This window comes from Nansenia antarctica (assembly GCF_963989245.1).
Source record: "Nansenia antarctica genome assembly, chromosome: 10".
NCBI lineage: Eukaryota > Metazoa > Chordata > Actinopteri > Argentiniformes > Microstomatidae > Nansenia > Nansenia antarctica.
Genome location: NC_137680.1, coordinates 24,999,496 through 25,016,121, shown reverse-complemented (window position 1 = coordinate 25,016,121; position 16,626 = coordinate 24,999,496). Strand labels below are relative to the sequence as shown.

The window sequence follows — 16,626 nt, the reverse complement described above, 5'->3', positions numbered from 1 at the left end:
AACCACCAGCCTGTTATTCACACAAGGTCTCAGAGCAGGAGACAAGAGACGCCTTGAGAATACAGGCTGTGGGCCGGGGGGGGGGGGGGTGGCAGAGAGAGAGAGAGAGAGAGAGAGAGAGAGAGAGACAGAGAGAGAGAGACAGAGAGAGAGAGAGAGACAGAGAGAGAGAGAGAGAGAGAGAGAGAGAGAGAGAGAGAGAGACAGACAGACAGACAGACAGACAGACTCGCTAAATGGCCTCTCTAGCTGGGCTCTGGCATAAGCTACCTCCAGACAAGGCTCATCTGTCATCCTGGAGATTATCTCTCCAATCACACATCAACAACGTCACTCTGTCTGCAGTCTTAATCGTCTCCGTCCATCACTTACACCCTCCAGCACCGCCTTCTCTTCTCCATGCCCTGGTCACACCCCTATAGACTCCTGCCCTGGTCACATCCCTATAGACTCCTGCCCTGGTCACATCCCTATAGACCACTGCCCTGGTCACATCCCTATAGACTCCTGCCCTGGTCACATCCCTATAGACTCCTGCCCTGGTCACACCCCTATAGACCACTGCCCTGGTCACACCCCTATAGACTCCTGCCCTGGTCACATCCCTATAGACTCCTGCCCTGGTCACATCCCTATAGACTCCTGCCCTGGTCACACCCCTATAGACCACTGCCCTGGTCACACCCCTATAGACTCCTGCCCTGGTCACATCCCTATAGACTCCTGCCCTGGTCACATCCCTATAGACTCCTGCCCTGGTCACATCCCTATAGACTCCTGCCCTGGTCACATCCCTATAGACTCCTGCCCTGGTCACATCCCTATAGACCACTGCCCTGGTCACATCCCTATAGACCACTGCCCTGGTCACATCCCTATAGACCACTGCCCTGGTCACATCCCTATAGACTCCTGCCCTGGTCACATCTCTATAGACAGGGGTGCACATAACTGGTGCGCCAGTGCGCATGCGTCGCCAAAATGCATGCTGCGCGGCAGATCAGCGGCATGAACGCGCTCTTGCGCACCAACAGCTGGAAGCGCTGGGAGAGGAATTTACTTCCTCAAAACTCCTACTGCTGACTGCTGACGGCCCGTTAATACCAATACCATATCCTTTCATGACCACAATGTACCCACCGACGACGACCACGGCGACTCCCCTCACGAAAACATTAGGAAAGTATCGTAACTTGTACTTTCATTCCGCGTATCGCGCATCGCACGGTTATCACGGTTATCACGCCGACACGTGAAAATTCAGTCCCGAACGACTCGGCGCTAAAAGGAAAAACAACACCAAGGGACTTCACGTTTCTTTTCTCTGAAGCTTTCAAACGTTCAGACGTTTGTTTTACAGCTTCCTTATCGCACCTAGACCCCTGACCCAGGGAATATGGTTGGGAATTCTATTAGAAGAAAAAAAAAAATGACTTTGTTGCACAATCAAAATAATGAGCTATTTAAAGTGATAGCCTACAACATCCTCTACCATGGTTGAAATTGAGGACAGTATTAACAACAGTCAAGAGAGCAGTGATGATGATGATTAAGCTTGTAGCATAAATAAATGCTTAGGCTGTAACTTTTTGTTGAAAAGTTGATTTCAGTGTTTACAGAACAGAGCAGTGCTTAAAGAGATATCAGTTGATTTCATTGTATTTAAAGAACAGACATTCAGTTAGTGCTTAAAGAGATGTCAGTTGATTTCATTGTGTTTAAAGGAGTCTGACAGACTTTCATGCTTAAAGAGCAGTCATTTGATTTTGCATTTGTTTCTTTTGTTTTGCACACAATCATTTGTTCGTTCATCTTTATTTATGAATAAATGTCGTTTTGCTAATATAAGTTATCCATGTATCCCTTTTTTATCCATCCTGTGGGACGGGTCGTGACTCGCGAGCTCGGGGAGCACCAAGCAGCATCCCTAGGTGCTCCTCTGAGCACTGGCCCCAAAAAGTTAGGTGCACCCCTGTCTATAGACTCCTGCCCTGGTCACATCCCTAAAGACTCCTGCAACGCCAACCTCTTTGGCCTTCCACACAAATTCAGTTCTCCAACAGTTCTCCAGTTCTCCAACAATTACATTGGCTCCCCATTAAATTCTTCTTCTCACCGTTAAGGCTCTCCACCTAACACTCTGGAACTCTCTGCCACCTAACATTCTGGAACTCTCTGCCACCTAACACTCTGGAACTCTCTGCCACCTAACATTCTGGAACTCTCTGCCACCTAACATTCTGGAACTCTCTGCCACCTAACACTCTGGAACTCTCTGCCACCTAACATTCTGGAACTCTCTGCCACCTAGCACTCTGGAACTCTCTGTCACCTAACATTCTGGAACTCTCTGCCACCTAACACTCTGGAACTCTCTGCCACCTAACATTCTGGAACTCTCTGCCACCTAGCACTCTGGAACTCTCTGCCACCTAACATTCTGGAACTCTCTGCAACCTAACACTCTGGAACTCTCTGCCACCTAACACTCTGGAACTCTCTGTCTCCTAACACTCTGGAACTCTCTGTCTCCTAACACTCTGGAACTCTCTGTCTCCTAACATTCTGGAACTCTCTGTCTCCTAACACTCTGGAACTCTCTGTCTCCTAACACTCTGGAACTCTCTGTCTCCTAACATTCTGGAACTCTCTGTCTCCTAACACTCTGGAACTCTCTGCCACCTAACATTCGTAATATTGACACTCTCTCCACTTTCTCTGGATTTCTCTCAAATCCAGTCTTCAAACACACCTTTTCACAATGGCTTATTTGGTTTGATCTGCTGTATTTTGTTTGTTGTTACATCTGACTTTGCTTTGTTGATCTTATAATGTTTGATATGTGGTTTTAACTACGTCTTGTAAGGTGTCCTTGAGAGCCTTGAAAGGCGCCCATAAATAATATGTATTATTATGATTATTATTATCTGGCACATAGCCCCCTCTGCTGGCTGTTCACAGACACTGACCTATTACAGAGGAGACAACTATTAAGCTTGTTTGTTATTGAACCACAGTATTGTCATAGATAGATAGATCGATAGATCGATAGATAGATTCATTGATTGACAGCCAAGCCAGCCAGCCAGCCAGCCAGGCAGACAGACAGGTTACCTCTGCCAGGTGCCTCCTCCCTGTCCTCCATCTCCTGCCACCAGACAGACAGACAGACAGACAGGCAGACAGATAGACAGACAGACATATAGATATATAGACAGGCAGACAGACAGATATATAGACAGGCAGACAGACAGACAGGCAGACAGGCAGACAGACAGGCTGACAGACAGACAGGCAGACAGACAGACAGGTTACCTCTGCCAGGCGCCTCCTCTCTGTCCTCCCTGTCCTGCATCTCCTGCCACCAGGGCGGGGAGGCGGCTGCTGTCTTCTTCGTTGGTCTCTGAGCGGCAGACTTCCCCAGGCTGTCCAGCACGCTGGAGCGCCTCCCGCTGCCCCCCAGGTCCACTGACTCATCTGACACAGACTGGGGGGGGCACATGGGAGAGGGGTCACATGGGAGGGGGGTCACATGGGAGGGGGGGCACATGGGAGGGGGGTCACATGGGAGGGGGGTCACATGGGAGGGGGGTCACATGGGAGGGAAGCAAATGGTAAATGGACTGACTTATATAGCGCCTTATTCCAAAGCTCTTTACAACGGCCTCTCGATCCCTGGTTCGATCCCTGCCAGCATGTGAGCTGGTGGCAGGAGGGTTGCTGGCATGATATCTAAGGTGCCTACCACTGCCGTTGTGCCCTTGAGCAAGGCACTTAACCCCTAATTGCTCCAGGGGCGCTGACTATGGCTGACCCTGTGTCTAGAGCAAAAATACATTTCATTATGCTCTGTGCAATGACAGAAAGGTTGAATCTTATCTGCTTGAACATAGTTTATTATCTGATCTGGCCACAGACAGACATGAGTTATATTCTCTGCTGGTCTGGAGCTCTGTGCATGGCTGAGGCTGTGTGTGATGGTAGGAATATGGATTTAGTATTTTATGTATACATGAGAAACACACTGAGACCATATAGCCATGTGACTAAGAAGGAAACACATTCATACTATTATTCTCAAAAAGGTACAATCATCATGAAAACATGAATTAGTATGAACACGTTCACGTCCTGGTCACCTGGCTGTGTGTTTCACTGACCTGCTAGGCTAGCTGGATGTTGTCATGGTTACCTGGTAGGCTAGCTGGATGTTGTCATGGTTACCTGGTAGGCTAGCTGGATGTTGTCATGGTTACCTGGTAGGCTAGCTAGCTGGATGTTGTCATGGTTACCTGGTAGGCTAGCTGGATGTTGTCATGGTTACCTGGTAGGCTAGCTGGATGTTGTCATGGTTACCTGGTAGGCTAGCTGGATGTTGTCATGGTTACCTGGTAGGCTAGCTGGATGTTGTCATGGTTACCTGGTAGGCTAGCTGGATGTTGTCATGGTTACCTGGTAGGCTAGCTGGATGTTGTCATGGTTACCTGGTAGGCTAGCTGGATGTTGTCATGGTTACCTGGTAGGCTAGCTGGATGTTGTCATGGTTACCTGGTAGGCTAGCTGGATGTTGTCATCATGCCAGTTGACCTGTCAGCCTTGTTCAACTAGCGAGCTTCACCAACTTCATTTAATTTCATTTGAAGACTTTATTTCAACTCTGAGTCCACTGAGGGAGTTATTTAAATGCTGTCGTTGTCAACTCACCTCTTTCAAAAACTGCTCGAACTGATCATCCAACTCCTCTTTGGTCATCCGGAGTGCCATGATGATGATGGTGATGATGATGATGATGATGATGATGATGACAGCTCTCACCCACAGAGCTAGCTAAACTACCTGTTAAAACAAAACGACACGAACTGCATTACATTACAGCTACGGTCATGGACAGATCCTGCAGACATATGATGACTACATGCTAGCAGCTTGTTCTCTAGACCAGAGCTAAAGCAGGAGGGTTAGGGTCAGGTTGCTGAGGACAGCTAGCTAACGTTAGCTATCAGTAATGTTCCCCAGCAAGCTGCTGCTATCTGCAGTCTAGTACAGTTTGACAGTTGCCATGGTAACCACGGGTAAGCGGCTTAGTGTGTGTGTGTGTGTGTGTGTGTGTGTGTGTGAGTGTGTTAGCTGCAAAGACTGTCACCCATTCCCTACACAAATGTGTTCACTAAAGACGGTTAGATATGTAGATATGTAGATAGATAGATAGATAGATAGATAGATAGATAGATAGATAGATAGATAGATAGATAGATAGATAAATAGATAGACTCACCAAGGACATTATTAATCATTCATTATTGTGAGAAACAGACCCTCACTTCCAGCCTGTTGTTATGGTTTCATACCGCGTCATGTTCCCGCGACAGGAAGCGGGTGATAAAGTCTAACCCCATTGGTTGGAAATGGAGAGCTACGCCCCCACACCCCCGCTCTTCTTCTTCTTCTGTCGGGTTTAACGGCAGCTTGCATCGTTAGCGTTGTACTACTGCCATCTACTGGATTTATCCAATTCCTACATTTTCCATCTCGTCAAGTCATGTCATGTTTATTTATAGAGTAGTACATTTACAGCGACAAAACAGCAGCCCAAAGTGCTTAACAGATAAAACACTAGAAAAAGAAAACCACAAATACAAATACACTAAAACAAAAACGAGGTGCAATACAGAATACAACAGGTGCAGAAATAAAAGTGCAGAAAAGTGCAGTGTCAATTCAATTCAATTCAATTCAATTCAATTCAATTCAATTCAATTCAATTCAATTCAATTCAATTCAATTCAATTCAATTCTACTTTATTTATCCCCGTGGTGATGATGGTGATGATGATGATGATGATGATGATGATGACAGCTCTCACCCACAGAGCTAGCTAAACTACCTGTTAAAACAAAACGACACGAACTGCATTACATTACAGCTAAAATTCCTACATTTTCCATCTCGTCAAGTCATGTCATGTTTATTTATAGAGTAGTACATTTACAGCGACAAAACAGCAGCCCAAAGTGCTTAACAGATAAAACACTAGAAAAAGAAAACCACAAATACAAATACACTAAAACAAAAACGAGGTGCAATACAGAATACAACAATTCAATTCAATTCAATTCAATTCTACTTTATTTATCCCCGTGGGGAAATTCATTTTGCCACGCCACTCTCTAAAAACAACACATGACAACACAACATAAAGGACAGACAACAATACTGGGCCAGCCATGTATAGTATATATATATATATATTTTTTTTTTTTTTTTAAACAGTAAGATCATGGTAGAAAAATGGATAAAAAGATGGTTATAGTTATGATGATTAAAATAAATAAATAAATACAGATCAGTTCAATACAAATTCAGGAGCCTTGACCCCGACTACTACTTTAGTTGCCATTGAACAGTCTTAGAGCAGCCGGTATAAATGATTTTTTATAGCGCTCCGTCCGGGAGCGTACCGAAATGAACCGCCCTCTGCGGCGGCTGCTGGTTTGCCCAGCGAGGACATGATGGAGGGGGTGGTTGGGGTTGTCCCTGATGGCCAGCAGCTTGCTCCTAGTCCTTCTCTCCACCACCGTCCCCAGAGAGTCCAGGCTCCTTCCCACCACTGAACCCGCCTTTTTTACAAGCTTGTCCAGCCATCTGGTATCCCTCTTTGAGATGTTTCCAACCCAGCAGACTGCAGCGTAGAAGAGAATGCTGGCCATGACAGACTGGTAAAACATGGCCAGCATCTCTCCACACACTTCAAAAGACCTAAGTCTCCTTAGGAAGTACAGCCTGCTCTGGCCCTTCTTGTAAAGTGCCTCTGTGTTGGCGGACCAGTCCAGTTTGTCGTCCAGATGCACCCCCAGATACTTGTAGGTCTTCACCACCTCGATATCCTCACCCCGGATGTTAATGGGCAACCGAGGTGGCTTAGACCTGCGGAAGTCTATAACTAGCTCCTTGGTCTTGGTTTGATTGAGGAGCAGACCATTCCTCTCGCTCCAGACGCTGAAGGCTCCTATCAGATCCCTGTACTCCCCCTCCCGTCCATCCCTCACGCACGCCACTATGGCTGTATCGTCAGAGTACTTCTGTACGTGGCAGGACTCTGAGTTGTAGTTGAAGTCTGACGTGTACAGGGTGAACAGGAAGGGAGCCAGCACAGTTTCCTGCGGAGCCCCGGTGTTGCTCACTACTGTGTCCGAGACACAGTTCCCCAGCCTGACTGACTGTGGCCGTCCAGTGAGGTAGTCCATGATCCAGGATGTAGTGGAGGGATCAACCCCCATACCTGAAAGCTTCTCTCGGGAGGCAGGCTCACCTCAGGTCAAAGGCCAGGGAGAAGAGGTGCGTCTTAGCTAAGGCTTTAAAAGCCTCGACGCTCTGGGCAGATCTGACGTGAAGGGGGAGGCTGTTTCAGAGCCTAGGGGCGGCCTTAGAGAAGACTTTGTCAAAGTCTCCCTATCAGCCCGGCTCTCTTGAGAGAGCTGACCAGACAAACACGCGTCAGTTGATTACCCAATCATCTATTTGTATACTATCTCTGTCAAATCCATCGCTTACATTTCATGAATTATTGCATCGTTTAATTTATTTACATTATTTGCATTTGTGCCGTCATCATGGGAACAGTAGACCTCATCTAAATCTACGTTATTCTCAGTCTGTGTCACCCACTGACTATAATTTGAATGAATGAATGAATGAATGCATGAATGAATGAATGAATGAATGCATGAATGAATGAATGAATGAATGAATGATCTTTATTGTCATTGTAACAGGTACAACGCCATTTAAATGCAAGCCCTAGGTGCTAACAAACAAACACAGTCCTAAGATAATAAAAAACAAGAATGAGACATAAATAGACATAAATAGGGGGGATATAAATAGGGGGATAAGTGATCGGTAGACATCTGAGAATGTATCTATTATGTGAACTTCTATACTTCTATACACTATATGGCCTATAGACAGGGGGTATATAGACAGGGGGGAGTTAGCAGATTGATTGATTGAAAACCTTTATTGTCCCCAATGGGGACATTTTGTTGTCAAACAGCTCAGTTAGGGCAGACAGAAAACATTCAATAAAATACATAAAACAGTGCAGGCTCAATAAGTAAAAAGTTCCAAGTTCCAAAGATCCAGCTCCAGGTCTCCCCCACCCTGCAGGGCCTGGTTGTAGAGTCGGAGTGCAGCTGGAACAAAGGACTGTCCAAATCTTTTTGTACTTTGACGGGGGAGAACAAATCTGTGGCTGAACTTGCTCCTCATCCCCTCCAGCTCGCAGTACATCGGGTGGGAGGGATTGGCCAGCATGGCCGCAAGTTTTTTCCCCATCCTCTGTTCTGCCACCACCTCTAGGCTGTCCAGCCCGGTCCCCACCACAGAGCTGGCCTTCTTCACCAGTTTGTTTAGCTTCGCAGCATCCCTGGCACAGATGTTTCCACCCCAGCAGGCCACGGCGAAGAACAGAACGCTGGCAACCACCGACTGATAAAACATTCGCAGCAGCTTGTTGCAGACACCGAAAGACCTCAGCCTTCTCAGGAAAAACAGTCTGCTCTGCCCTTTCCTGAGAAGAGCCTCGGTGTTGTCAGTCCAGTCCAGTTTGTTATTAATTTGTACTCCCAGGTACCTGTAGGAGTCCACCCTCTCGACTTCCACCCCCTTGATGGTGATGGGGGCTGGGGTCCTTCTCTTCCTCCTAAAATCCACCACCAACTCCTTTGTTTTGCTGGTGTTAAGCAAAAGGTAGTTGGTGTCGCACCACTGCACAAAGCTCTCCACCAGGGCCCTGTACTCCTCATCCCTGTCGTCTGTGATGTAACCGACGATAGAGGAGTCATCAGAAAACTTCTGCAGGTGGCACTGGTCGGAGCTAAACTGGAAGTCGGAGGTATAGAGGGTGAAGAGAAAGGGTGACAGAACAGTTCCCTGGGGGGCACCGGTGTTGCACACCACCACCTCAGACTGACAGCCCTGCAGTCTCACATACTGACGTCTGTCTGTGAGGTAGTTGTGGATCCAAGCCGTCAGGGAGTCCTCCACACACATCACTGCCAGTTTGTCAGCCAGCAGTGATGGCTTGATAGTGTTAAATGCACTGGAGAAGTCGAAGAACATGGTCCTCACCATGCTCTGTGGTCATTTCCCTTGGAGGAAACATCCATGAACAGAAACAGTAACAAGTCAAACTCAGTCATATATAAGTCCAGTCCAGTCATACAGCATTCTGTTCATTTCGTTTAGTTAACCATTTTTTCCAAACAGGGATTTAACCAATGTAGTCCCAGATGGTTTGTCATTTATTAGGTCGGCCATTATACATTATGTTCAGTCTCGTTCGAAGAAAGTTGACAACACAAACAGAACGAAATGTGTTCATTTCTTGTATTGTTGGCCAGTAGATGTGAATTGTAAAATACAATCCTATGATTTGTAATCCACGTAGGGGACGGAACAAGTGTGTGTTTCATGGACAAGGGATAGGGACGCAGGCCCCCCCCCCCCCCTCTAACCCGTAGGCTACAGAGTCACTACCCATCTTCCGTCGGAGACTGAAGACCCATCTCTTCAGGCTACACCTTAACTGCTCCTCCTGAGACATCCACTACCCCCCAGCACTGCGTCTCTTGAAGACACCCGCTTTTCCCCTTTACGGTGTCCCCTGACTTCTACTGCTCCCCTTGTACTGTCTCTCTGTTCTCCAGTGTCTATATACAGTATAAAAGAAAAGTTTTCCTTCTATCACGGAGACTGCCAATGGCCCCGGGCCTGAGCTAGATTACTCCTCCTGCTACGCCTGGTGGATTGATGATTCACTTGCTTAGTCAAATGTATTGTAAGTCGCTTTGCTAAATGCCAAAAATGTATATGTACATTTTCTCGTTCTAAACTGCTTGCATATTCCCACCACTAGATAGCGCTACAAGTCCACCCTATTTCACAGTGAACGCGCTCCACTCTCGCTGCATTGGGGACTGCCTGCGAGGCAGTTTCCCTTTGAGATCTTTTCGAACAAAAAGGGAGTTTTTGTTCTTTATTCAGCCTTTAGCTTTTAACACAGACACCCCCGCCCCCCGCCGCCCCCCCCAGACTAAATTAGTCATGTGCCTGTTTCAAAGCCGTCCTGACAGGCCTTGACACTAACAATCACAACACTGATTCATTCCACAGGTTCCCAACTGCTGCCAACGCAAGCCTGCCTTTAGAAACCCACCTCGCTGTCTACCTGCACCCTACTACCTGTCTGTCTGCTTCTAGTACCTGTCTACCTGCTGTCTAGTACCTGTCTACCTGCTCTAGTACCTGTCTACCTGCTCCCTAGTACATGTCTCCCTGCTCCCTAGTACCTGTCCACCTGTCTAGCTGTCTCCCTGCACCCTACTACCTGTCTATCTGCTTCTAGTACCTGTCTATCTGCTCCCTAGTAACTGTCTACCTGCTCCCTAGTAACTGTCTACCTGCTCTCTAGTACCTGTCTATCTGTCTATCTGTCTAACTGCTCCCTAGTACCTGTCTATCTGCTTCTAGTACCTGTCTCCCTGCTCCCTAGTACCTGTCTATCTGCTTCTAGTACCTGTCTAGCTGTCTATCTGTCTAGCTGTCTATCTGCTCCCTAGTACCTGTCTACCTGTCTATCTGTCTACCTGTCTATCTGTCTCCCTGCTCCCTAGTACCTGTCTCCCTGCTCCCTAGTACCTGTCTATCTGCTCCCTAGTACCTGTCTATCTGCTTCTAGTACCTGTCTCCCTGCTCCCTAGTACCTGTCTATCTGCTTCTAGTACCTGTCTATCTGCTCCCTAGTACCTGTCTACCTGTCTATCTGTCTATCTGTCTATCTGCTCCCTAGTACCTGTCTACCTGCTCCCTAGTACCTGTCTATCTGCTCCCTAGTACCTGTCTATCTAATGGACTGACTTATATAGCGCCTTTATCCAAAGCGCTTTACAACGGCCTCTCATTCACCCATTCACACACACATTCACACACCAATGGCGGCAAGCTACCATGCAAGGCGCCGGCCCGCTCACTGGGAGTAATTTGGGGTTCAGTGTCTTGCCCAAGGACACTTCGACATGTGGCCAGCCGGGGCTCGAACCGCCGATCTGCCGACCTTCCGACCATTAGACGCCGACTCTACCTCCTGCGCCACAGCCGCCCCTATCTGTCTCCCTGCTTCCTAGTACCTGTCTACCTGCTCCCTAGTACCTGTCTCCCTGTCTACCTGTCTCCCTGCTCCCTAGTACCTGTCTCCCTGTCTACCTGTCTCCCTGCTCCCTAGTACCTGTCTACCTGTCTATCTGTCTACCTGTCTACCTGTCTATCTGCTCCCTAGTACCTGTCTATCTGTCTATCTGTCTACCTGCTCCCTAGTACCTGTCTCCCTGCTCCCTAGTACCTGTCTCCCTGTCTACCTGTCTACCTGCTCCCTAGTACCTGTCTCCCTGTCTACCTGTCTACCTGCTCCCTAGTACCTGTCTCCCTGTCTACCTGTCTACCTGTCTACCTGCTCCCTAGTACCTGTCTCCCTGTCTACCTGTCTACCTGCTCCCTAGTACCTGTCTCCCTGTCTACCTGTCTACCTGCTCCCTAGTACCTGTCTCCCTGTCTACCTGTCTCCCTGCTCCCTAGTACCTGTCTCCCTGCTCCCTAGTACCTGTCTCCCTGCTCCCTAGTACCTGTCTACCTGCTCCATTCACCAGCTCACCTGTCTACCTGCCCCCTGTCTATCTGCTCCATTCACCAGCTCACCTGTCTACCTGCCCCCTGCCCCCTGTCTACCTGCTCCATTCACCAGCTCACCTGTCTACCTGCCCCCTGGCCCCTGTCTATCTGCTCCATTCACCAGCACACCTGTAGACAACAAGGCTCTTTGTTAAAGAACGGACCAGAATAGCTTTGATCCCTCCTATGTAATGATGGGACTTAATTGATGTACTTATCTGTCAATTGCCTGGTAATAACATGTTTTGAATGGATCTCTACCTGGCTGGATGCTTTGCATTTAAGTATGATGTCAGTGTGGGAAGCGGATCACATCTGACCAATCAACTTCCACCACAGGAAGTTTACACTCAGTTTGAGTCGGGTTTACTTTTTACATTTTTTCCTTTAAAGGGAGACTCTGGGATATGACATCACACCTGGGAAGACGGAGACACTTTCATCAGACGAGCAAGACATCGAGAAGGAGAGAGAGAGAGAGAGAGAGAAGGAGAGAGAGAGAGAGAGAAGGAGAGAGAGAGAAGGTGGGAGAGAGAGAGAAGGAGAGAGAGAGAGGAGAGAGAAAGAGAGAATGAGAGAGAGAAGGAGAGAGAGAGAGAAGGAGAGAGAGAAGGAGAGAGAGAGAAGGAGAGAGAGAGGGAGAAGGAGAGAGAGAGAAGGAGAGAGAGAGAAGGAGAGAGAGAGAGCGAGCGTCCACTCGTTTCAATGCCCTTCACTTTCACTTTCTTTCTGTCTGTCTGTCCCTCTTTCTTTCTTTCTGTCTGTCTTTCTGTCTGTCTTTCTTTCTTTTTGTCTTCCTGTCTTTCTTTCTTTCTTTCTTTCTGTCTGTCTGTCTGTCTTTCTTTTTGTCTTCCTGTCTTTCTTTCTTTCTTTCTTTCTGTCTGTCTGTCTGTCTGTCTGTCTTTCTGTCTGTCTTTCTTTCTTTCTGTATGTCCCTCTTTCTTTCTGTCTGTCTGTCCCTCTTTCTTTCTTTCTGTCAGTCTGTCTTTCTGTCAGTCTGTCTTTCTGTCTCATTATTTCTATCTTGTTTTACTTCAGTTTCTCCGAGAACAATGAGCCTGGTCTCAGCAGCTGCCTGCGTCTGAACAGAGACGTCACCACCCCGCCTCCCTGGCTGGCATCTGGACATTCAAATATAGACATGACCACAGTGATGACGAAGATGGTGACGAAGATGGTGACGAAGATGATGATGATGATGATGATGGTGATGGTGATGGTGATGGTGATGATGGTCATCAGCTGCAGTCATTCCAGTTGAGTGGTATGGATTCAGTGCGGGGGTTCAGTTATCGACCGGTCCAGGATGTGTCTGATAGCTGTTGGATGTTCTGCGCCGCGGTGGTGTTTAGAACGCTGCTGCTGCTGCTTCACCTGTTACCGTAGCAACGGAGGGCTATCATAGACAATTTAACCAAAGGCAATTTACTCTCCCCTTTACTTTCAGAGACAGATGGACAGACAGACAGAGAGACAGGCAGACAGGCGGGTAGGCAGGCAGGCAGACAGACAGACAGACGGACAGAGAGACAAGCAGACAGACAGAGAGACAGACATTGTCGGACAAGACGAGTGCTGAACTGTATAAAACAAAACATACAAAGGTTTCCTTCTCTCTCTCCTTCTCTCTCTCTCTCTCTCTCTCTCTTCCCGTGTCTCTCTGTGTGTCTCTCTCTCTCTCTCTCTCTCTCTCTCTCTCTCTCTCGGTCTCTCTAGATAAACAGGGTCACATCAGGTAATGCAATTCAAATCAAACTTTATTTAAAGTGCATTTCACACACATGTCTCAGCACACAAAGATAACAGTAGAAAATGTCATGACAACCAACATAATAGACACAGAATACTGCACTATTAACACACCGAAACAATAACAATAATATACATGTATTTATTTTTCTTGTCTATATTTGAGTAGGAATAGATGTGATAACATTACTGACATTTCAATGAGCCAGATGCATTGACCTATAACACGTTAGGGCGTCTGTGTCTCAGGAGGTAGAGTCGGCGTCTAACGATCGCAAGGTTGGCAGATCGGCGGTTCGAGCCCCGACTGACCACATGTCGAAGTGTCCTTGGGCAAGACACTGAACCTCAAATTGCTCCCAATGAGCGGGCCGGCGCCTTGCGTGGTAGCTTGCCGCCATCGGTCTGTGAATGTGTGTGTGAATGTGTGAATGAGAGGCCGTTGTAAAGCGCTTTGGAATAAGGAGCTATATAAGTCAGTCCATTTACGTTAGCTTACGCTACTTCTCAGTGTCTGTCCCTAAATTAATTTTAACCTTAAAAAAAAAGAAAAGAAAACAATAAACAAAAAATATATATACGAGAATAAACGGTTGACTGACTGATGTCATGGTAACAGTGGAAGGGGAGGGGCTATGAGGTAAAAGTTTTGAGGCTGGATTTAGAAATGGTGACTGTCTCTGACTTGCAGAGATAGGGGGGAGACAGAGGGAGGGAGGGAGAGGGATAGAGGGAGGGAGACAGAGGGAGGGAGGGAAAGAGAAAGAGGGAGGGAGGGAGGGGGAGAGAGGGAGGGAGAGGGAGAGAGGGAGGAGAGGGAGAGAGGGAGGGAGGGAGGGAGAGAGGGAGGGAGGGACAAACCCAGACCCAGTAAGCCTTCTCTACAGAACCTCGGTGTGAAGCACAGTGTCTCTCTCTCTCCCTCTGTCTCTCCCCCTCTCTCTCTCTCTCTCTCTCCCCCTCTCTCTCCCCCTCTCCCCCTCCCTCTGTCTCTCCCCCTCTCCCCCTGTCTCTCTCCCTCCCTCTGTCTCTCCCCCTCTCTCTCTCTCTCCCCCTCTCCCCCTCCCTCTGTCTCTCCCCCTCTCCCCCTCCCTCCCCCTCTCCCCCTCTCCCCCTCCCTCTGTCTCTCTCCCTCCCTCTGTCTCTCTCCCTCCCTCTGTCTCTCCCCCTCCCTCTGTCTCTCCCCCTCCCTCTGTCTCTCTCCCTCCCTCTGTCTCTCTCCCTCCCTCTGTCTCTCCCCCTCCCTCTGTCTCTCCCCCTCTCCCCCTCCCTCTGTCTCTCTCTCTCTCTCGCTCCCTCTGTCTCTCTCCCTCCCTCTGTCTCCTTTGGCTCACTGGTGTGTTTCCCAGAGATAAGACCGATGCTCATTTCACACATGAGTAGAGTTTGGGGGTGGTTTGGATGTGTGTGTGTGTGTGTCTGTGTGTGTGTATGGCTGTAGCTAGCTCTGAGAGAGAGAGAGAGAGAGAGAGAGAGAGAGAGAGAGAGAGAGAGAGAGAGAGAGAGAGACAGACAGACTGACAGATGGAGAGGAGGAGAAAATAAAAGAGTAGACTCGCAGCCTCCCTCCCCTATTCTTCCCATCTTTCTCTCTCTCTCTCTTTCTCTCGAGTCGAGGAAGATGATTGGATCTCCCCAGGGGTGGCCGTGTTCACTGGACCAATCGGGCGGGTCGTTCAGACATGACCCGCCTCCGTCATACGGCGGTGGCTTCCTGTGAGCGTCCCTCCAGCCTGTCAATCACACGCTCACTCAGACCGCCGCCGTTCCAAGGCCAACAGGCTCGATCCCGGCTCTTAGCCCGCTGAGCTAAAGCCTAGCTAACCGCTAAGCGCTAACACACATACAACACACACAACACATACACAGTGTGTGTGAATGCAGATGTAAGTTTGTGTGTGTGTGTGTGTGTGTGAATGCAGATGTAAGTATGTGTGTGTGTGTGTGTGTGTGTGTGTGTGTGTGAATGCAGATGTAAGTGTGTGTGTGTGTGTGTGTGTGTGTGAATGCAGATGGATGCAGACCAGGGGAGGCTGGTTGTTGGGGTGGGATGTGTCCCTGTTGTGTGGAGGACATGGTTCCACTAGGAAATAGGAGTGTGTCTGTGTGTCTGTGTGTGTGTGAATGCAGATGTAAGTGTGTGTGTGTGTGTGTGTGCGCGTGTCTGTGTGTGTATAGGTGTGTCTGTCTGTCTGTCTGTCTGTGTGTGTGTGTGTGTGCGTGCATGTTTGTCTGTCTGTCTATGTGTGTGTGTGTGTGTGTGCGCGTGCGTGTTTGTCTGTCTGTCTATGTGTGTGTGTGTGTGTCTGTGTCTGTCTGTCTGTCTGTCTGTGTGTGTGTGTGTGTGTGTGTGTGTGCATGCATGCGTGTTTGTTTGTCTGTCTGTCTGTCTGTCTGTCTGTCTGTGTGTGTGTGTGAGAGCACCATATTTCAGCAGATCAGTGGTGGTGTTTGTTTCTCATCATCTCATCCCAGATGCATTCTGGTCCAGCAGCTTTCTCTACTTTATTGTAGAGATTTTAGTTTTTGCCGTCAGCTCTTTGAGTTATTGGGACATCCAGGGGGATTGTGGGTAATGACTGATTCAAAGGGGATCCATTTTTTATTGATTCCAGTTATGTTTTCCGATTTTGTTTTGGCCAAAATTGTTTAATCTTGTCAGTGTTATTATTGTGGCTTTGCAGAACTTAAATTCCCCACGTCCCAAAATAGATTCTTGTTTATTGAGTTCTCACTGTAAGTGACAGTATAGAGTATGTGTATGTATGTGTGTGTGTCAGGTGTGTGTAGCCCCATCTCCATCCCCACCAAAGTACTGAGCTCTGACCAGGGGAGGCTGGTGGAGGTAGAACTCAGACCAGGGGAGGCTGGTGGAGGTAGAACTCAGACCAGGGGAGGCTGGTGGAGGTAGAACTCAGACCAGGGGAGGCTGGTGGAGGTAGAACTCAGACCAGGGGAGGCTGGTGGAGGTAGAACTCTGACCAGGGGAGGCTGGGGGAGGTAGAACTCTGAGGACAGGGTTCAGTGTAATGCAGGAGCGGATTGAGGAATGGCATCACACACACACTGCGTCTGATACCATACCACATTACATTCAATGCCTTTATGAGAGACCGTCCTCCGATTTCTACCTCCCCCAGCCTCCCCCACCC

At 48.2% G+C, this 16,626-nt stretch overlaps 1 protein-coding gene across 1 annotated transcript in view; it reads right to left on the bottom strand.

Annotated features, from left to right (window-relative positions):
* Nucleotides 1–4,764, bottom strand: part of cep162 (centrosomal protein 162) — a gene marked incomplete at both ends in the record, with an annotated part of 49,258 nt that extends 44,494 nt beyond the window's left edge. Inside the window, 2 exon segments of the mRNA XM_080541115.1 lie at nucleotides 3,316–3,487; nucleotides 4,705–4,764. Of these exon segments, the coding sequence (XP_080397241.1) occupies nucleotides 3,316–3,487; nucleotides 4,705–4,764 (232 nt within the window).
* Nucleotides 4,765–16,626: the final 11,862 nt, after the last annotated feature.